Genomic DNA, 23,997 nt, shown 5'->3' with positions numbered 1-23,997 from the left:
ATACTAATTTCCAATTTTCCCAGCAATTTTTGTCAAACAGTGAGTTCATATCCCAAAAGCTGGGGTCTTTGGGTTTGTCAAACACTAAATTATTAAAGTTATTGACTATTTTGTCCTTTGAACCTAACCTACTCCACTGATCAACTAGTCTATTTCTTAGCCAATACCAAATGGCTGATTTATAATATAATTTTCAAAGTAGATACCTAATAAATGTTTATTAATTGATGTAAATAGTGGCATGTAAATGGAGCTCAGTCTTGGTGCAAAGGGATTCAAGAGGTTGAGGTTATAGGGGAGAGACTGCTTCTAGGCATTCTAGTCAATGAAAAGTCATGGATATTGGCAATTGAGTCTTATGAGTGAGGTCCATCAGGAAAGGCAGCATGAAAGAGTAATAGTCAGCAGAGCAATTTAGCATAGAGCTGCTGAAGGAGGCATAGAAAGAGAGAAATAGATAGAGAGAGAAAGAGAGAGACAAAGAGACAGAGACAGAAGCAGAGACACACAGAGACTCACAGAGAGGAAGAGACAAAGACAGAGACAGACACAGAAAAAGAAGCAGAGACACACACACACAAAAACAGAAAGAGGACAGAGGCAGAAACAGAGAAACGGAGATAGAGAAAGAGAGACAGACAGAGAGAGGCAGAGATACACAGAGAAACAGAGAGAGGACAGAAACAGAGATAGAGAAAGAGAGACAGAGACAGAGAAAGAACGAGAGAAGTGTGTTGTCAAAACCAAGGCTACAATGAAATCACATGATGCAATATGGGCAAGCTCTGCCAGAAACACCTTGGATTCATGACACATTTAATTTTAAATGCATTTTTAGTCCTCATATCCAAAAATCTTTTACTGTCGTCAGTTTTTTTGCAATCTCCACATTCAGTTACACGAACTCATATGAGGTTGTGAGTCACAGTTTCAGAAGTTTTGCTCTATATAATACATGCATGCATGTAAACACATAGACACATACACATATGCACAAACAAGTACACAAGACATAAGCATAAACACATACATATACATATGCAACATGTACACACACAGCATGTACATGCAATGCATATATAATACACATGTATATACATGTATGCACATGTACATATTTATACATATAAAATATATATACACATAGAATATATATGTATGTATGTATATATATATATATATATATATATATATATATATATGTAGGTTGGGTTGAGATTCTGAGACACAGGAATTTATATTCTACATTAGAAATGAAAAGCAGCTATTGAAGTTTCCTATGCAGGGGAGTGACATAATAATATCTGTGCTTTATTACTACCAGTTTGGTAGAGATAGAGAGTAGATTGAATACAGGACAAATCTGAAGTTGGAATAATAATTAACCATATATGTCAATAATTCAAGAGCAAGATAATGAAAACCAGAAGTAGGTTGGCAGCTATGTGAGTAGAGGGAAAAGATAGATATGAGATGCTATAGTATTAGGAAAGACTAGATTTGGTGATTGACTAAATATGGACTTGAAAGAAAGGTAGGAATAGATGGTGTCTCTGATGTTGTAAACCTGTGATACTGAAAGAATTCTGGTTCTTTAAAATAGGGAAGTTAGGAAAAGAAGATAATATGAAGTATCAAAATTTATTGGAAAGGATGCTGGATCTGAAGTCAGAAGACATTTTTTAAACATTGTAGTTATCTTATTTTTCCACTTAATAATATTTTATTTTTTTTCTAATTACATGTAAAGATAATTTTCAGCATTCATTTTTGTAAGATTTTGAATTCTAAATTTTTCTCTCCCTCTCTCTTCCCTTTCTCTTCCTCAAGATAGCAAACAATCTGATATAGGCTATAAATGTGCATTCATGTTAAACATATTAAATATTAAAAAATATTTCCATATTTTCTTATGAAAGAAAATCAGAACAAAATGGAAAAAATGAGAAAGAAAAAAAAACAATAAAAAAGTAGAAATGGAATGACTCAATCTCCAATTCAGTCTTCATAGTACTTTTTCTGAATGTGGATGTCTTTTTCCATCACAAGTCTATGGGAATTGTCTTGCCTTATTACATTGTTGAGAAGAGCAAAATCTATTAATGTGGATCATAATTCAATGTTGCTGTTCCTGTGCACAATGTTCTCCTGATTCTGCTCCCTTCACTCAACATCAGTTAATGTAAGTCTTTCTAGGTTTTTCTGAAATCTGCTTGCTCATTATTTTTATAATATTAATACTCTGTTATATTTATATGCCACAATTTGTTCATCTATTCCCTAATTGATGGGCTTCTCCTCAATTTCCAATTTTTGCCACCACAAAAAGAGCTGCTACAAATATTTTTGTACATGCCTGGTCTTTTCTCTTTTTTTTATGAGACAACCCAGGTTTTAATTTGGTTTTGCTGTTTATTTCTTACATTACTTTGGACAAATCACTTAATTTCTAAGGGACTTGTCTGTAAAATCAGATTAGATTAGTTATTTTCTGAGTTCCTTTATAATTAGGCAACAGAAAAGTTATCTTGGACACATTTTTTTTGGTGAATACAGCTTCTTTATTTAAAAAGAATGTTATTTTTAAAAGGCATAAAAAATCTCAGAGAATCATCATATTTAATGAAATTCTTCAGGGTCTCTTAGCAAGTCACTTTATTAACTTATGACTTAAAGGACCATGAGTGTCATGAAAGAACATTTTGGATAACAGACTAATTTGATTACTAAATGTCTAGTCCTGTATGCCCTGGGTGGAGAAGAGAGCTCAGTGACAAGGTATATTGATTCTTAGGAAGCTTCTCTGAATGAGATTTTTAGCTCCTAGCACCAGATGCTTCTTTGCAATTGCCATGGAGCCAATATCTTGTTGATCACTTGAAAAAGAGAGGCTATAAGACTGAAGTTTATTTGTATCATTTGTTCCAGCTGTCCCTGATGTTAAAAGTCAGTAAAAGAGAAGAAGAAAGAGAATTTCATTGGGAATTATATACATAACAGGTATGTTAAATAAGTCTTCAAAAAAAAAGGCAATATAAGAAAACATTTTCTGAGAAGGGATCCATGTACTTCATTTTTTGTCAAGGTGAAGTACATGGATCCTTTCTCAGAAAATGTTTTCTTAAAGGGGGGGCAGTTAGATAGTGTAGTAGATAGAGCATCAGCCCTGGAGTGAAGAGTTCAAATCTGACCTCAGGCACTTAACACTTCCTAGCTGTGTGACTCTGGGCAAGTCACTTAACCCCAATTGCCTCAAAAAAAAAAAAAAAAAAGAATATTTTTTAATGTGACAACTGAAAAATATATGATCTAAAAAGAAAACATTTGTGTTAACATATAGTTATCAAAATATTAAAAACAAGTTAATGAACTCCAGGTAAAGAACACCTGATCTAAGGATAAAAAGTATCCAATAATAGCAATGATTTCCCTTTTCCATATCACTTGACTTTGTATGCTTAAAACATGTCTCTCTTGAGAAAAAAAGCCTGCTGTAAATTCTAGTTCTTGTCTTTTGTAGAAAGCTGAGTGACTCTTGAGCCATTAAATTTCTCACTCTTCAATTTTCTTCATGAGTGAATTCCATCCCAGGTTTCCCATGAACAAAGCTCTTCAAAGTAAACTTAGTCATGAACTAATCTGGTTGGTCTAACATATATTTTTTTTAAAATACAGTAAGAGGAGGGTTTGAACTATGGTTCAAAAACAGATAACAAGGGCAAAGGTCAGGAGACATTTATTACAAGGCACCTCCAGGAAGATTGTTTCATTTGCCACAATGTTTTGTACCAGGGCCACCTGGAGCCTATCCTTCATCTTGTTGTTTGTCTTTGCTGCTTCTATATCGGTAAGTGTTTTTCCATTTTTCTCTACTATTGGGAACAATTTATTCCTACATGCATATTTTCCAATATCTTTGTATTTCTGTGCAGATCAAACCCTTCTCCAAAGAAAATGGTAAGGATTTCTCATAATATTCAGAGTATATTTCCTTACTGTCTTTTTTTCAGTCACACTAATAATAATATCTCTTTTACCCTTAGATTTAGATGCCAGCAAGCAAAGGAAAGATATTTTAGAAATCAATTTAGGTAAGTTATATTTCTCCCTCTCCTTAGCTTTTCTTAAAAAAGCTTTATTCTAAAAACAACAATAATGATAACTAATATTTATATAGCACCTACTATGTGTCAGTCACTGTACAAAGTGCTTTAAAAATATTGTGTCACTTGATCCTCACAGCAATAGATGCTATTGTTATACTAATTTTACAGATGGAGAAACTGAGAAATACAGAGATTAAGTGACTTGATTAGGGTCACACTGTTAATAAGTACCTAAAGGCAGTTGGAACTTAGGTCTACTGACCTCCAGGTCCTATACTCTATCCACTGTGACACCACACTATGCATATTTTATCCATTACTTTGTGTATATATTCTTCTTCCTCAATTTGCTCATTCCTTATAATGAAGAAAATCAATATTGGCACTCTCTGACAATACGTGAGAATTCTAACCCTGTAATATCCCATAATGTCCCAACTTTTAGGCTAGAGGAGTCAAAGAGATGCAATTGCCCATTTCCTGGGTTCATTATTAGCTTCCCCTCCAATATCTTGAACTTGAATCATTTTAATGATCTTTTCAATCATATTGTAGTTTTTCAATCATGCCAGAATATATACATTATTTTGGTAGGTCTGATTGTTTCATTCTGATTCAGTACATAAGCATCTTTTCATACTTCTCTGAAGTTTTCATATGAAAAAACAGTTGTATAAATAAGTTAGTTGAACAAATCACTTTTTATTCAATTAATTTGTTAAATGCTTTATTATAAAAGGTATATAATATAATTCCTTACTATATAATTATAATATTATATTATATTATATTATCATATAACATGCAGTATAATATGGTAGTATGACTACTGTAATGTTCTATTTATATATTTAAGGGGCTTTTAAGTCTCTAATCAATAAGCACCCATTTATGATTAGATTTGAGGTGGGAGTATAACCTATTCACACAAATGGAAAAAATGCTTATGGTAATTTTTCAGTCATGATTTATCTTTTATTGGAAGAGCTTTGTCAAAGCTTCATTAAGCCCTACAAGTTTCCTGAACAGAGAAATGCCATTTCCATTTTGTAGAGTTAAGATTGAGAGACTATTTTAGGAAGATGGAAAATTTTTGTGTGATCTAGAATATATCTAAAGTTCAGAACTTAGAAAATTTAATAATTATTTATTTGATAAAAGGTTCAGTTTATGAGATTATGAATTAAAATATGGATTACAGAAAAATAATTCCATACCAGTATCTTGGTTTAGTGTTTTCTTTAACTTTTTTTAGTTTTAGTTTTAGGTTTTTTTGGTTTTGAGTGTCTTCAGGCACATGCTACTACCAGTTTTTTTTCCAGGATAGATAACATTGTCACAAGACAAACCTTATGTATACATGAACATAACAAATTGTGAAAAGAAATTTTAGTCTGGAGATCTTATAATGCAATTAACTGGGAGAAACCACCAGTTTTAATGTATTATTAAGAGGAAGAAGAAAAATTGTATCCTCCTACCTCTTTTTGTCTCTGTCTCTAAGAGATCCAGGAAAATCCAAGATATATTGAATCTTTTATTAAGGTTTAAGAAGAGCTGAAAAGTTTTCATGAAGATGGTAGCTAAAAGATTGAGAAAGAAGATATAAATTCCAAAGGATTAAGAACCATCTGCCCCTGGGATGATAAGGACAAAATTATCGAATTATCGTCTTCTAGTGGGGAAAAAAGAAAGGCTTTGCAATAAGAGTTTTTAGCATTATAACATATACCTACGATACAGAGTCACATGAACTCATTAATGTAATTCAATATGTTTCTAGTGTAGCTCAAGACTTTATTTTTCCTCTTCTCATGCTATTTTCTAAGATACAGTGAAATTCATAACTGAGCTGAGATTGTAAACACGGAATTGGTATTGGAATTGGTGTCAACCAGTGATTACATATCTCTGGTTATCTATTGTCTCCCTGTGGGAAGGGAGATGGAATCCATTATGGTAAAAATATAATCAATAGGAATAGAATTCTAAATCTTTGTTTTCCAAGTACATTAATTTTTTTTTGTAAAATCATTATAATTCAGAGATATCTTTACAATCTGTCAGGTCAGCATAATGGGTAGGCTCCCTCAAATACTTGAGTGGTCAACTGAAAGGGTAAGGCTACCCAAATTTACGTACATTTACTTTAGTGTTAGCTAAATGTTGATTCTCTCTCTCTGATGGACATAATAAATTTGTACCATGCTTTATAGTTGGTGAAGTACTTTCCATATGTTCTCATTTGAGTCTTAGAACCCCAGAGTCTAAACTGTGGTTACTTATCCCCATTTTACTGAGAAAGAACCTAAGGCTCAGGAAGGTTAAATGACTGGCTCAAAGTTATACAACAGATTAATCTAAAAGATCTTATGTTAGGGCAGTATGATTTACCATAGAGTACAATGTGACATGGAGTCACATGCTAGAGCTTATGTTCAAATCCCAACTATGCCACTTAAAACCTGAATAACTTTAAATAAGATACTCAATAATAATTAATTATAATTATATTTATTATATATAATACATATATAATAATAATAATTAGTAGTAGTAGTAGTAATAATCTTCCCTGGTCCCCAGTTTTCTTCTCCATAAAATAAATGGATTATTTTGATGTTTTTTCTAAGCTCTTAATTTTTGATTTTAAGATCCCATGATTAAAACAAGATCCCTTGAATTCAAGTCCAGAACTCTTTCTGCTATGCTCCATTGACTGAAGATGGAAGAAGTGACTACTGAAGTTAGAACTTTGTTCATTTATACAACACATATTTATCGAATATTTTCTATGTGTAGAGAAATAAATTGGGCAAGAGTCATAAAAAGATTTGATTCTTCCAAATATAACCAGTGTTGCCTCAGTATTAACTAAGACATGAAATGGGAAAATATGGCACATAACAAAGTATAGAACAGAATAGCATTTAATGAATGAATTACCTATGGTGTAAAGTTCATACTTTGCTATTGCTCTTTTTAGATTAGTCTTGGAAGAAAGAATTAGTTTCAACTCCAGTTGAATATTCACCCTTTATAGGAAGCTTTCCCTACCTTAGACTAAGAAGAGATAATAATATATTCTCAATCTTACATTCAGTTGCCTTTTCCAACTGCTAGACTAACAAGCCAAATAGGATCCAAGATCACAAAATGCATGAGCTGGAAGGAATCGTGGTAATGATTCATCTAACTTGTCCATTTTATTAAAAGGGAACATGAGGACTAAATGACTTGTGTTGTTGTACATGTGTTTCCCCATATACTCCTTTATTTCCTTTGAATATCTACTGTGCCATATTTTTCCTACGATCTTATATCTTCTAACCATTGAGATTTTTTGGGCAGAGATTTCTTGTTTTTTCTAATTTAACTTACAGTGATAAAAAATTACAAATCTTAGCATTCATATTTTGCCTTGGTGCTGTGAAACCCTTTAGGATGACTTCTTTTATTTTAAAAAATATCTTTGGCACTAAGTGCCATTCTTTCATTCTTTGCATTGTGTGAATTTTCTGCCTCACATAGAGCAGGATGTAAAATGGAAGAAGGTAAATTGAACATATAACATGAGTGACCTGAGAAGCAAGAAGGGACTATGGTTTACTGGTAGTAATCAGTCTGTGTACCTTAGGTCACTGACCCAGATAATTATGCAAGTTTTTATTTCACTTTGTTAGTGTAAAAAGAATGACTGGATACAAGTGACCTTAAAATAACTCAGTTTTTAATTTATATTTCTCTCTTGAAATTCAGTGTATGACCTTAACAAGAAAATTCTGCTTTTCTATCTATTTCTATGTGTCCTGTTTTTTGACATCAAGTAGAACAATCCAAGGGCAGCTAGATGGTATAGTGGATAGTGCACTGGGTCTGTAGTCAGGAAGACGTGAATTCAAATCCTCCTTTAAGCACTTACTAGCTATGTGATCCTGGGCAAGTCACTTAACTCTATTTGCCTCAGTTTTCTCATCTGTAAAATGAGCTAGAGAAAGAAATGGAAAACCACTACATTATCTCTGCCAAAAATACCTGAATGAGGTCACAAAGAGTTGGACATGAATGAAATGATATCACCACCACCACAAAAAAATCCAAGCTCTCTTTGAATACCAGCATATGCCATTGTTCTACAAAGACTCTTATACATAAGACCATATAACAGAAGTTATCAGAAGACACTGACTGTTATTTCATGCTCTGTATTTACTAGATAATTATCCATCTTTCTACAGCATTTGGGCAGTGTAGACAGAATAGCCAGAATGAGTGATCTTGAGAAACCACATTTTCATAGGGTCATAGATTTAAAGCTGGGAAAAAACCTCAAAAGACAAGTTAGTTAATTTTGCAGATGAGGAAACTGAGACACTGAGATCTGCCAACGTAGTGTTAAAGATTGGATTTGAATCTAGGTCGTCGGAATCCAAAGGCAGTACTCATGGCACCATATTATTATCCTGTCTCCTCTATTCTTTCAATGTCTACAAATCACTTACTTTCTGTTTAAATTACTTTGCACTCATTCTTCATCTATAAAATAGGGCCAATGATACTATTTCACAGATTTGTGCTTGAATATGCCTTATAAATCTTAAAACATTATAGAAATATGACATTATTATTATGAAAGCTTCCATAACTTCTCTATGCCTCATTTTACCCTTTCCAAAAATCTGGGTAATAATATGTCATGAAGATAATAAAAAGATGAGCTTCTTCTACAATAGTCAGAGTTATGTTGATGGTAACTAAACCATTGGTCCACATTCTAATGGTAGGAAAATATGATACACATATAAACATATTGCAGAATAGCATTAAATAAATGAATGATATGTGTCAAAGAAGACAAAACTATTTGAATTAAAGTGATAAATTTATATCACTGTTTTAAAATATTTTCTGGAAGGAAGATTCAAATCCAGCTGAGTATTCACCTTTTCTAGGAAGCTATTTCTGACTAGGCTTCTGACTTCACAGTAGTGTGTTATAAAACATCAGAAGAACTTCTACAAAACATTTTTAGTTCCATAGTGAAAGTTCTCTAAAGATAAATGTCACATTTTCACTTTAGAAAAATTTTCTATAGGAATTTCATTTATAAAAAATATCTCCTTTGGAGTAGTAGTAGTAATATTAACCATTATGGTACTATACATTCATAAAGAAAACTTTTCTATTTAAAATATGTCACTATCATATAATATCAAGAATAATTGATGGAAAGCATAGTAGTTAGGTTATATTAAAGATAGACTACTGGGGCCTGGAGTCAAGAAAGCTCATCTTCTTGAATTCAAATATAGCCTACCTGTATGACTAGTCAAGTCATTTAAGCCTTTATGCCTCAGTTTCCTCATTTGTAAAATGAGCTGGAAAAGTAAATGCAAACCACTCTAGGATCTTTGCCAAGAAAACTCCAAATGGCGTCACAAAAAGTTGGGCACAACTGAAAAACAATAGAACACCCCCAACAAAATAACATTTTTCAGAGGGACAGTTTAAGCCTTCTCTGAGTATGAAGTATAAAGTATGAAGTATGAGTATAAAGGCAAAGGCCTTTAATTCATTTAATTTAATTACAAGATAAATTGGCGTCTTAGAGAAAAATACTGTCATTTTCCTTCTATAATCTAGTTTTCAAACTATTTCTATAATCATCTACCCAATTCAAAGATCTGACATTATGCTGAACAATTAGCAGAGTTATATAGACTTGTTTATAAAAATTCAAAGGATTTATGAAAGCAATTCAGGATTGGGTTATTGATATTAAAAGATAATAGAAAGATTTTCCTCAAGAAGCTGAAACACACTAGTTGATGTAGATTATTCAATAAAATGGTGGAAACTGCATTAAATCACTAAAGGCTGCAAAAATTGAATAGCATTGAACAGGTACCTAGAAAGGCACTATTAGATTGGTAGAATTGTACAATAGAAGCTCATTATCTTTTATAAATCCACAGACAACTAATACTCATGCTAAAAACTAGAGATTTTTGAAAATTAAGCCAACAATGAATTTGCTAAAAATAAAATGAAAATTATCTAGAGCATCATAATTGACAGCATGTTCTTGTACAGTAACACAAAAATTTAAGAAATATTTTAGTAGATCAACATGCCAAGTACTTATAATCTCCAATGTACATGGAATGAAAATCTTTCAAAATGTAGAAAGAATTAACAGAAAAAATTAAACCATTTGGGAAAAAGACAAAGCATATATCATCACTGTCACTCTATCTGCTACTATGTTTGTAGTGAAAATGTTTTCAATGAGCCTATAGAAGATGAACTTATATTTTAAATCTTTCATTCAACTATGAAAGCAATTATTTTATCCATTTGTGCAATAGACATTAGAACACTGATGAGAAAGTAATAATAGCAGGATGGTAATTTGTCTCAAGATTGTTTCTTTCTGAACTCCATCAAAAACATGAGAAAACAATACAGTTATAAACCTTAATGTTACATAAAAATGTCAGTTATTATTTACTCCTTCCCTTCCTTTCCCTTCTATCTCTGTCTCTGTCTGCCTCCCTCTTTGTCTTCCTATCTCTTTCTGTCTCTATCTCTTCTTCCCTCCTCTCCTCTGCTTTCTTCTCCTTTTTCTTCTCTTCTCTGTCCTTCCCTTCCCCTTCTGCTTCTCTTTTCCCTTCCTCTTCCCTTTCCATTATCTTCCACTTCCCTTCCCTTTCTTTTTCTTCCCTTCCCTTCTCTTCTCTCTCCACCTCTCCTTTCTTCTTTTCTCTTCTCTGTAGTATGATATATAATAACAATATCATTGACTGCTACATAGCTTTAAATATACATTTCAATTGCTGTTATTTTATTATGCCATATTTAACATAATACATAATGTAAAGTGACATTTTTATATATCTTAATATAGATTATCCTAAAAAATTTAGTGCAAATTTAAACATTAATAATTTAAAAATTCGCTAAGACTTTAAGCTAAAATAGCTTAAAATTGTATAAAAATTCTTGGCAAAGCCAAGGTTTATATGATAGTAATTCATACTTTTGTATAGCTTTGAGGTTTGTTAAATTCTATTCATTTAAATATTCTTTCTCTAATCCATTTCCAGCTGCTGGTCTGGACCTCTTTGAAGGAGACATCTTATTACCAGTGGGTATTCTTGTCAATAAAGTCAAAGAAATATCATTAGCTTAAATACTTCTGATTTGCTTAATCAAGTATTTCTTGTGCCTTTATCAAGTGTAAAAGTCCTGTTCTTGGTCTTAAGGAGATTATCAGAGTTGATGATAAAATTATGGAACAATTAGTCATTGTTGCAATCATAAAATATGCAATCATAAAATATGAGAGTTGGAAGGGACTACAGAGTTAGCTAGCCTAACCTATGCCTTAGTGGGAATATTGTACAAACAATCTTTTGGCATTTAAACACCTAACTACTTGAAGGTCTTCAATGATAAGCCATCTGTTACCTTCTAAGAAGTTCATTGAATATTGTAGCAGCTTTCTCTATGTATTGTTCATAGTTCTGGACTCTGTGACCAAGCAGGGTAAATCATGTCATATCTTTTTCAAATACTAGAAGGCAATTATTATGTTCCCCCTAAGCCTTCTTTCCTCCAGGCTAAGCATTTCTACTTTTTTCCATCATATATCTTGTAGTATAGTCTCTAGTCCTCTCACCATACTGGATACTTCCTTTGAATGGTCTGCAAAGTGTTGGTGTTCTAAAAAAACTGGTGACCAAAACTAGTCACAATATTAGAGACTTATTAAATGTCACAATATGAATAATAAATTCTGAAGGAATTCAGTTATGGGCGAGAATATTCCTTAAGATTAGAGAAGTAAGGAAAGGCTTCTTAGAAGATTACTCCTCCCTGCTAGGTGACCTTAGTGAATTATTTTTCTTCTCTCTTTCTAGGAAAACCGAAATGGACTGAGAGATCCAACAACAAGATGGAAATTCCCAATTCCTTATATTCTGGCTGATAATCTGGGTAACATTCATGGTCATAAGTGTAACACTCATGTTTTAGCTTCATTCATTTTCTCCTGTTTTATACAATAGTGTCAGACATGATCAGTCCTAATATTCTTGAAAGAACTTCCTTTAAGCCATGTTGCTTTTAAAGGCACACCCTACATATTATGTTGATCAATCAATATTATTTTTCAATAACATTGTTAAAATGTCTGCTGCTCTTATGGAATGAATTGCTTCCTATAATGCTGTTTCAGCTAATATTGCATTTATGTAGAATCCATGTTAGGCACTATATGTCAATTAAAAATACTGCATATCATATACTAATAATAACTAGAATTTAACAGCACTTTATGTTTTATTATCTCATTTGATCCTTACCTTCTAAGATAGGTCTTTCTATTATCTCCCTTTTTACAGATAAGGAAAGTAAAATAGACAGAAATTAAGTAACTTTAGGTCCTATCAGATAGTTGTGTCTAGTATTGAATTTAAACTCAGGTCTTCGTGAGGGTCAAATTAGATACTTGTAAATTTTTTTTTTTTAAATAGGTGCTTAGTACAGTGGATGGAATGAGTGAGGGATCTTTCAGTGAAAATCAGTGAGGGTTATTTTTGTTATCTTTGCCCCACCCCACCCAGATAATAAAGATGAAACTGTTTGTCCTAGGGGCAGGATCCCTCACTGAGGCAGAGTTGAAGGAAATTTTCTTCTTTAAGGATTTTCAGTTTTGGGGTGCCCTCTTCACTATGATCACTTGATGTGAATGTTCACAGTTTCCCAGAGATCATAACTATATATTTTGGATATGGATAATTTACATAAATATAATCTACTAAATAAAATGGCTAAGTAGATCAACCCTTAAAAAATAAAATAAATAATCTCATAAAGTAAACTTCCAAAAATAAACAAAATTATTTGAACCATCTCAATAATGATTTGGGACCCCTTCTTTTTAACCTTTTCTTTTATCACAGCTTCATTTAGCTAGTTAATAAGCAAATGTTTATTGAGAACGAGAAGTGGTATTATATGTATTATCAAATCCTCACCTCATCCTATGATATGGAGTAGAAAGCTTTTTCTAATATTTGTTGTTGTTCAGTCATTTAATTATATCTCTATCTGGGGTTTTCTTAGCAAAGATACTGAAGTGGCCTGTCATTTTCTTTTCCCACTCATTTCACAAATGAGGAAATTGAAGCAAACTGGATTAAGGAACTTGAATAGGTAATGCAGGTAATAAGTCTCCGAGGCCAGATTTTAACTCAGATCTTCTTTATTCCAAGTCCAATGTTCCACTGTGCCAACCTATTTAGCTACTAGTGTACTATCAAGATAAGATTGAAAGTCTGATGTACTTTTAGTCTTATCTTGGAACAAAATCAAGGGTAAAGTTCTACGTAAGCCTGGCATTAAACAGCTTTTAAATTACTTAGATTATTTTATCTTTTAATTTTAATTATATGGAAACCTTTATTTTTTATTTCATGTTTTTTTGAATGTGTCCCTTATTACCTAATCCTCTATAACAAAGATCATTTTCAAAGAAGAAAAAAAAAGTAACTCAAAATAATCAATATATCTACTATTTCTCCTGTCATAGATTTCATACTTAGTTTTGAGAGTCACCATTCTTTCCTTTATTAATTATTTAATTTGTCTCTTTTTGTAATGTCACACCTCTCTCCAGTTACTGAGGTTATTCCCAGAAAGACTTAAAGAATACCAGTTTTTGCCCTACTCCCAATTAAGAGACACTAAAAACACCAATATTTTCCCCTGAAGTATTGTTTAAAATAATATTTAAGTAAGGTTTTTGAGTAAAGATTTAATTTAAGAGTTATTACTCTACATGTAGAGTATTCTGGTAAGCACTAAAGAAGACAGAAAGTTTGAAAAGTCCTATTAGGGAAGAAAACAAAATGTAGCTTAAAGAGCATTGGTTTTGGAGTTGGAAGACCTCATTCTAAATCCCACTTTGTCACTTGTTGTGCTTGTGTAACTATGGGCAAGTAATTTTCTCCTTCCTGGGACCACCGCAATAGTATAAAGAATTAGGCTAAATGATAAATGTCTGCTCTTTTTAGTTCTAAATTCTATTATATAATTAAATATAATGTATTCAGAAGGCTTAATGCAGAGGATGCTATATTAGCTATGGGGGGGGAGGTCTTTAATGATGAAGAAAGGAAGAAAAGAGGAAGCAGATTTGCTTCACCTCTAAATAGGAAACATTTCTTCAAGTGGGTATTTAAAATGAGTACAATGTGTTTTCTAGGACTGAATGCTAAAGGAGTCATTCTTTATGCCTTTGAAATGTTCCGTCTCAAGTCCTGTGTGGATTTCAAGCCTTACCAAGGAGAAGACACTTACATCATATTTCAGGAATTTGATGGGTTTGTGTTATAGAAACTTTGGAAATTTTGCCTTTGATGAATATACGAGTGACCCAAAAGGCCCCCCCAAAAGCTCTAGAATCCTATATATACATTCTTCCTGGAAGGGTGATACAGAGTCAAAGTGATTGTTATGTTTCTTTCTCTGGTTCTGCCCCCACCTTAGAGTAAAATTACAAGAAATTTCTAAAGCAAAGTTTAAGTATGGCTCATGACTAAGATTTCCACAAACTGTATGTAATAGAATCTCAATGTACAATATGGATATTAGGTATAGAACAGCTATTTATTTCCTCTACCACAGGAAATCTCTCATCCAAAATCTAATCCTGTTTTCACTAAGCTATATTGTCTTTCATCATATTGAATGGATATATGAGGAAAGACCAAAATAACCAAAAGAAAGAAAGTAAAAGATGTTACACCTAGGAGACCTAAGCTTAACCCACTAAAGAAATCTTGGATAGAAGGATTTTTTTTGGAAGGAGGTTATAGAATCCCCTTTTGTGAAGTTTTGAGACATGGCAGATGCTTTTCTTATTGTTCTTATTGTCAGAGGTGATTCTGATAATCTTTGTTAAAACTGTCAATATTTGTATGATTCCTGTTCTGGCTTAGTGTCAATATCAAACAAATATGAAAAAGCCACCTCAAGACTTTGTAATTGATATTGGGACTTGAGATTTCTCAGAAAAGTTTCTTTTCCGTTTTTAAAGGTGCTGGTCTATGGTTGGAGATCAACACACGGGGCAGAATCTTTCCATTGGTTCAGGCTGTGACTACAAGGCTATTGTTGAGCATGAACTACTGCATGCATTGGGATTTTATCATGAGCAGTCAAGGTCGGACCGGGATGATTATGTGAACATTTGGTGGGATGAAGTTATTCCAGGTAAGAGTTAATCCAATCATTGGTGAATAAAATTTGGTATACTCATCTTCCTTTTCCTAATAAATTATGTGATCAAATTAATGAGGGATGTGGACCTCAGAATTCCTGCAGTAATACTGTACAGAGAAGGTAGAGCTAAATGAGCAAGCTTTTTTCACCTGTTCCTAATTGATGATTCCTGTCTAAAAAAGTAGATTTTAAAAAGTACCTAATAAATATTTATTTCTTGACTGCTTATTGGCTGATGATGTTAAACAATAGCTACAAGAAAATACAGCTAGATTATGGTAAAAATCTTGAATTGTAATCATAGGCAATGGTGTGCTTATAGTCTAAGGCTAGAGACAACATGCAAAAACCAAATACATACAAAATATATAGTGTCAATGGTAGGACAAGGAAACTAGGTGGTGTACTGGTTAGAGCCAAAGACCTGGAGTCAGGAAGGCTCATCTTCATGAGTTTTTCAAATCTGGCCTCAGATTTACTAACTGTGTGATCCTGGGCAAGTTACTTAACACTGTTTGCCTCAGTTTCCTTATCTGTAAAATGATCTAGAGAAGGAAATGACAAATCACTTCAATATCTTTGCCAAGAAAATCCCAAATGGGGTCACAAAGAGTAAGACACAAATAAATGACTTAACATCAACAACATCAAAATAACAGCAGACCATCTCAAAGGGAAGATATTAGTATTGCGTGGGTGAGGAAGGGGAAAAGGAGGAATGGCTAGGGAATACTTTGTGCAGAAATAAGAGTATTGGAGCCTTGAAGGAAGCCAGAGAAGCCAGGACTGGAAGAAGGGAGAGTAGTTCAATCAAGGAGGACAGCCAGTGAAAAGGTAGAGAGAGAGTTGGGAGATAGGGTTCAAAGAGGCCACTATCACTATAGGAGAAAATAAAGAATAAGAAGATAGAAAAGGTAGGAAGGAATTAAGATGTAAAAGTCTTTTAAAATCCAACAAAAATTTTAAAGATATTTGATCCTAGAGGTAATGGGGGAGCTTCTGGAACTTATTGAGTATGGAAGTTCATTATGACCATTTTCTTCTGCAGTTATTTCACAGATGGGTAAACTAGCCCAGAAATTGGAGATACTTGAAAGAGTTGGTTTATTCAATATGTCTACAGTTTTTATAGTTTTTCCTCTCTCTTTTCCCTGGAGTTGGTCCTGAAAGAAGTCCAGAATCATATGTTTACATTTCAAAGAACCATATATCTCTAGCTCTTTCCCAATGTCTCTCCTACCAGTTCTATTTCTTTGGCAGGTAGGCAGCATCACTGTCAGTTTTCCAATTAAGTATGTTTCTATATATTTAGATTTGAAAGCCTGAGTTACAAAAAAGATAATTCAAATTTTCATAATAACTTCTTTATTTTACAAACAAACAAGCAAAGTGCTTTAAACCATGTAACAAATATGAGATATTTACTAGAGCTATGATTTAATTAAGACAACTATACGACTTAATGGATAGAGCATCAGTTCTGGAGTCAAAAAGACCTATTTTCAAAATTAGTCTCAGATACTTCCTAGCTGTATCATCCTGGTCAAGTCACTAACCCTGTTTGCCTCAGTTTTCTTATCTGTAAAATGAGCTGGTTAAGGAAATAGCGAGTTACCTCAATATCTTTGCCAAGAAAACCCCAAATAAAATAACAAATAAACACACAACTAAAAATAATAACGGAAATGATTTAATTAACATAGGGAACTCTCAATTTAGAAAACCATTTCTTCCAATGCAGGTCTGTATCTTTTCTCTAATGCACAGGCTTAGAAAGTTGTTAAAGATGGAATATTACAGTTCTATGGGAAATGTTGAACAGGATACTCTAAGGTAAAAAAAAAAAAAAACCTTGTAAAGTCCTCCATGAAATCAACTAAAATGAAATGTACTATAGACAAAGTAATAACAATGTTCTGGGATGAATAGCTGTAAATGACTTTGCTATTCTTAGTAGTGCAATCATACACAACTACTCTGAAGGATTTATGATGAAAAATTTTAACCATACACAAAGAAGGAACTGATTGTATCTGAATACAGATTGAAGAATTCACTATTTCTTTCTATCTTTTTTTTTAATTTAATTTTTCTTGAGGTTCTATTTTTTTCACAATTTGATTTTCATGGGCATGTTTTGCATAACTTCACAAGTGATTTCTTAATTGTGGATGAGAATAAGGGAGAGAATCTAGAACTCAAAATTTTTTTAAAAAATGTAATTTTTTTTGTTGTTTTGAATGTAATTGGGGAAAATATTAAATAGATAAAATAAAAAAAGAAAGTTGTCAAAAGGCACTGAGAGTTTAAATGATTTGCCCAGGGTCACATAGTCAGTGTATGTACAAAACAGAATTTGAACCAATTTCTTCCTGCCTTTGAGACCAATTTTCTCAGTAAGCCCTCTATAATGTCTTAAATGTAAGGAATTTCAGAAGTACAAAAACAGGTTTATCTCAAATAATATTGCCCTAATCCGTATCACTTCACAATATTAAGTGCTTAATATATTTTAATATATTAATGACATAATGTTGTGAAATCCTACTGTAATATTCCCATCCCCCTAATAGAAATCTACTTGACCTCCCTGTAATACTGTTTCACCTAACAAAAAAGGTGAAGTCAAGACAAATCTTGACTCCAAAATCAGATTGCCCAACTCTGCTCATACCTCCCCTACCCATTTCTCCAATTCTGTCTCATTATAATCTCTAAATTTACCAACAAAGAATAAGTACATAGAATTGCTAATTATTCATCTGCTAGGACCCTGAGTGATGTAGACTAATTTTTATGGGAAAAGAAGTCTGCAAACATCAGGACTATTGCAGAGAGGCACCTGAATTATTCATGGGCAAAATGTGGAGAACTGGGTTCCACAAAAGATCCAAAGAAAGGTACAAGGCTGGAAAAATATTCCTTCAAATATGTGAAAATTTTGGGTAATTGGTTCAGTAAATAGAATAATGGACTTGAAGTCAGCAAGGCTTGAATTCAAATCCTGTCTCAGATACTTAGTTATTCTTTGATGTTGAGCAAGTTACCAAATGCTCTGTGCAGTTGTTCTCACATGTACGAAAAATGAAGGGGTTTGACCCTATGACCTCTAATGTCTTAAAGGGACCTAATTCTATATAATAATATAATAAATATTTAATGAAATATTCACTAATCAATAAACATTTCCTAATTTTTTGTCATTTTAGTTGGGTACATATAACTTTCTATGAATAAAATTAAGAGAACTTATTTTTCCCACTGGACTTATCATATCTGATTGAGTCAGTGTACATAATAAAATTTGCTCTTGATAGTAACATATGTGTATATATACACGTATGCATACATTTATATATATATAGTTGATATATAGTTGATTGAGTAAACAAAGTTCCAACAAACTGAAAACTTTGGTTATTATTTATGAAATAGATATTTACATGTACATGCATGTATCTGTGTATATGTACATTACTAATATTCATTACACATTTTGCCAAATATGCTAACTTAGCTAGATAACATAGGTTCAGGACAAAGAAATAAAAATTGTTAGTTTCAATTAGAGGAGATTAAAAATACTCATTTAAAATGACTTAAAATTACATGTTTTTGTTGATTAGTTTCTAGTATATACATATATGTATGTATGTATGTATGCACACATACACACATCTACTAACTACTTACTATATACAAGTTGATGTATTCAATACCATAAAGGATACAAATGCTTGACACATATGTATTTCATAAAATGCTTTTTCATTCATTCAAAGAAAATAATTACATGATTATATTACATTTATAATTATATGACATCTAGATTATGATTTAAGATTTACAGAGCATTTTATATACATGATCTTGACAGATAAGTATTTCATAAAATGCTTTTTAATTCATTCAAAGAAAATAATTACATGATTATATTTGTAATTATATGACATCTAGATCATGATTTAAGATTTACAGAACATTTTATAAAATACATGATCTCATTTTATCCTCATAGCAACCCTCTGACATGGTATTATTAACTTATTCCACAGGTAAGGAAGCTGAGTCTCAAAAAAGTCTCAAAATCTTTTGTCTATAGTCACACAACAAGTTATTAATGGTGATAGGATTTGAATAAAAGCTTCTTCTGACAATGTTAAGAAAAATGTCATAGCATTTAATTTATAGGCTTGGCAAAAGAAGGCTTAAACATTTAAATAGATCACTAATTATGCAAGATGTTATATTGTAAGGTATAGAATAAATGCTATGTGTGTCCACAAACCAAGTGCTTATAGAAGTTCAAATGAAGAAATAGTCTTAGGCTGAGGTGGTCAGAGAAAACTTCTTAGAAGAGGAAGGATTTTACCTGGATGGATAAGTTTTATGTAGGTAAAGAAGAAGAATGGGGGTATTCTAGGTGAGAGAAAGCATGAGCAAAAGTAAAGAGATAGCCAAGTACAGGAATCAAGATTGTGACTAAATCAATATGAGTAGAGTTCATATCAGAAATGATATGAATTTAGAAGATGATAAAAGTGGAGAAACAAGAGCAGCCGGATTTTCAGGCTAAGGAGTTTGAACTTCATCCTATAGGAAAAAGGGGAACCATCAATAGTTTAATTTCTAAAGCAATAATTACAGAAATCCTGAAGATATTCCATATTTTTTAAGTGCCCAAACGAATTTTATTTAAAATTTGGATCTCAGAATCTACATATATTATTTTATCTTTATTTTTTATTTTCAAAACAAATGCATAGATAATTTTCAACATTCACCCTTACAAAACCTTGTGTTCCCCTAATTGGCAGGCAATCCAATATATGTTAAACATGGGCAAGAATCTACATATTTTAAATCTACTTTCATCCCCCTTCAACTTTCAACTTGTCTCCACTGTCTAATTCCTGTTAATGATTGAAGTGAGAAGAGCCTCTTCCCTGGGATGCACTAGATGAAACTTTGTTGCACCCTTTTCAAGGCTGACGACCGATTGTTTCTCACCCTGACAGGCTTTGAGCACAACTTTGTTACCTACAACGACAGCTACATAACTGACCTCAATACTCCCTATGACTATGAATCTCTGATGCATTATGCTCCATTCTCTTTTAATAAAAATGAAAGCGTACCCACCGTCACGGCCAAAATCCCTGCATTTGACGACATCATCGGGCAGCGACTTGATTTCAGCACCATTGACTTAGAGAGGCTTAATCGCATGTACAATTGCAGTGAGTTTGGATGGGTTTGAATAATGGGATTTTGACACTGTCACTACTCTGCTCAGTTTGTACATCTTGTCTTTGAAGTGTTCATTTCTTTCTACTTTCCTTTGAAAGGCAGAGACCCAGATGCACGAAAAGGGATCTTGTTTGTGTTTAAGAAGGGAGCTTTTTGTAAGCTCCCTTTGGCATCTTTTACAAATCTATCATTTCATCCTTCAAACAAAAACAGGAACTCATCTATATTAGTGGGTCTAACAAATGGAATTGGAGGGCTTGCTGAGACTTAATTGAGAACACTAGGGATTTGCATTAATAGAGGAACTCAGATTAAGAAATCAAAGTCTAATGATATTAACATACCTAGATAACTTTCAATAACTTTGGTGAAATGGTAAAAGTGAATTTTCATACTTGGAGTCAAGAGATTTGGATTTAAATCCTATCCTTGACTTGTCCAACACAATGAACCTCAACTTCCTCGTCTGTAAAATAGGCCTACAAATCTTGCATTATCCACCTCCCAAATTTGTTGTGAAGAGATTTATAAAACTCAAAGTGAAGTATAAATAAACTACAGTTATTAAACTTTCTGTTTAGAAAGTAACTGCTCCTAGACAGAAGAAACTTTGATCTTTTGAACCATGAATTTATATGGCATATTCTTTTCAGCGGCAACTCATACCCTTTTGGACTATTGCACGTTTGAGAAACAAAACATCTGTGGCATGATTCAGGGAACTAGAGATGATGCTGATTGGATTCATGAGAGAGGGGATGGTCCTGGAAAAGAAGATCATACTCTGGTTGGACGATGCAAAGGTCAGTGGAATAAAATAAACAAGAGAAATTAAAAGGGCAGTCAAGTTGTTTACTAGGTTGATTTTGACTACATCAAGTCAGCATTTTTTTTTTTTTTTGGCATCTAGATACTTTTATGAGTAGGTATCTGAAAGAGGACAAAGGGCATGCATACATTTCTCTTAGGCCTTAAATGGATAAAATATACTCAAGGACATTGTGTGCCAAGGAAAAGTAAACTGAGTGATAGGAAAGTTGAAAGGTGAAGTGCTGACCAGCAAAAGAAGGAAAAGATGATTCATAGGCTCAAAAAATAAGTTTAACAAGTTTAAAATGAGAGAAATACTAGATGAGTGAAAAATGTTTTCAGATTTTAGGGGACCAATTGTTCAACATAAAACAATAAGACATAGCAGTGAAATGATACAATCTCACACTTCCTTAAGAAAGGAATAGTGTCCTGGATAAGGGAGAAAGTTTTCCTTGTATGTTGTTGTTGTTGTTTCCTGTTCAGACCATAAATAGTATTTTGTTTAGTTCTGGGCATTGGATTTAGGATGGACATTAATAAAATGAGCAGCACCCAGAGAGGGGCAAATGGGAAGGTGAGAGGGCTTATGGACTGCTGTGCTTGGTAAAGTAATTTGAGAAGTTAGCGTGGAGAAGACTTTTGTAGTTGTTTTCAAGTATTTGAAGGGTTAACATATGGAAGTCCCAAAGGCAAAAGGTGGATTGATATCTTTCTTTTTTCATTCATTCATTTTCTTTGTTTATCTTTCCTGCCTGCCTTTCTTCTTCTTTCTTTCTCTTCCTTCCTACCTTCCTTCCCACCTTCTTCTTTCCCTCTTCCTTTCTTTTTTCTTTCTTTCTCTTTTTCTCTTTCTCCCTCTTCCTCCCCTCCCTCCCTCCTTCCTTCCTTTCCTCCCTCTCCTCCTCCTTCCTCCTTCCCTCTCTCCTTCCCTTCCTTCCTTCCTTCCTTCCTTTCTTCCTTTCTTCCTTCCTTCCTTCCTTCCTTCCTTCCTTCCTTCCTTCCTTCCTTCCTTCCTTCCTTTCTTCCTTCCTTCCTTCCTCTCTTCCTCCTTCCCTCGCTGTTTCCCTTTCTTTCTTTATTTCTTTTTTCCTTTTCTTTCTTTCTTTCTTTCTTTCTTTCTTTCTTTCTTTCTTTCTTTCTTTCTTTCTTCCCTTTTTTCTTTCTTTCTTCCTTTCTTTCTTTCTTTCTTTTTTTCTTTCTTTCTTTCTCTTTCTTTTTCTTTGTTTCATCTATCTTTCTTTTTTCTTTTTTTCCTTTCTTTATTCCTTCCTCCCTCCCTTTCGCTTATCTTGTCTTCTCTCTCTCAATCTCTGAGTCCTGCTTTCCATTTACCATACTAAATCATCTCATATGAATAATTAAGGTATTTGAAAAGATAGTCTTTTAATTGCTTTGCTCGATGCCTTCTTGAGAGTCAACAGGTAGAGATAAATCTAGGGTTAGACTTTCTCCTGAAAGCAGATTGGACAAATACCTACTTGCTCTAGAAAAAAAGAGTTAAAATCTCTTTGTTATCTTCAAGATTAAGTCAACATTGTGTTATCTCTCTTAGGGATGCTAAAGATATCTCTCTAAAGCCCAATTATAATAATAAATCTAAGGTCGAATCATGATAATTTATAGGTTAATATTTGATTTTCATGCAAGCAGCAAAAGTGATCTCTAAATGGAAGGATTTTTTTTTTTTGGCACACTGTTTGAAATGCTCAGAATGTAGGAGTGGATATGTTACTGAGAAAAGAAAAAGACAATCCCAGCCTAAAATAAATATCTGAAATTGCTTTATCAGACTCAGATCTACAACTTTCCCTGCCTCTTTTTTTTTGGGGGGAAGCAGAGTAGCAATTGAGGTTAAATGACTCACCCAGGAACACATAGCTAGTAAATGTTAAAATATGAGGTCACATTTGAACTCAGATCCTCTTGACCTCAGAACCAGTGCTCTATCCACTGAGGTAAATAACTGTCCTGATCTACATCTTTTATTCTTCTTAGGAAGGAATAGCTTGTAAAGTAAAAATCTGATGTTTGTTATGAGATATTGGCTAATTTTTAGACAATTGGGAAAAAATCATAGGCTATAATACTGAAAGGGACATGAAGGAACATCATGTCTCAACCTGGGCAAAGTTGGTAGCAATACTGGGATTGATTCCTACCAGGCTCAGCATTCTTTTTCTCATAAGGGGTAAGTGTTTAATGAAAGGCTACCATATGTAGAATGGTGCATGAGTGGGAGAAGTACAAAGTTTGGCCAAGACAAGTCCTGATCTCATGGATTTTTATTCCAGCAATGTCACTTATAGTATAATATAAGGATTATAGGGATAATATTAGGTCATTTCCTCTGATAAAGGAGTCCATTGGGATCTGTTTCTTACTTAAAATTCTGTTGACTTTTTTGTTTACATATAATCAATGTAGTGAAGAGAGCACTGGACTCCAAAATCAGTTGAAATTAGACACTTACTAGTTGAATGATCCCAGGATCATCAAAGTCATTGATTTTGGTTTCTCTGTTTCCTCTTCTGTAAAGTAG

General features: G+C 33.0%; 1 protein-coding gene across 1 annotated transcript in view; it reads left to right on the top strand.

Annotated features, from left to right (window-relative positions):
* Window positions 1-23,997, top strand: part of MEP1A (meprin A subunit alpha) — a 70,521-nt gene that overhangs the window by 4,540 nt on the left and 41,984 nt on the right. Inside the window, 8 exon segments of the mRNA XM_012549101.2 lie at window positions 3,853-4,002; window positions 4,004-4,091; window positions 11,213-11,253; window positions 12,029-12,104; window positions 14,377-14,494; window positions 15,211-15,386; window positions 20,414-20,635; window positions 21,299-21,448. Of these exon segments, the coding sequence (XP_012404555.2) occupies window positions 3,853-4,002; window positions 4,004-4,091; window positions 11,213-11,253; window positions 12,029-12,104; window positions 14,377-14,494; window positions 15,211-15,386; window positions 20,414-20,635; window positions 21,299-21,448 (1,021 nt within the window).

This window comes from Sarcophilus harrisii, chromosome 4 (genome assembly GCF_902635505.1).
Source record: "Sarcophilus harrisii chromosome 4, mSarHar1.11, whole genome shotgun sequence".
Classification (NCBI taxonomy): domain Eukaryota; kingdom Metazoa; phylum Chordata; class Mammalia; order Dasyuromorphia; family Dasyuridae; genus Sarcophilus; species Sarcophilus harrisii.
The sequence above is the reverse complement of the archived record's forward strand: the minus strand, read 5'-3'. Positions and strand labels throughout refer to the sequence as shown.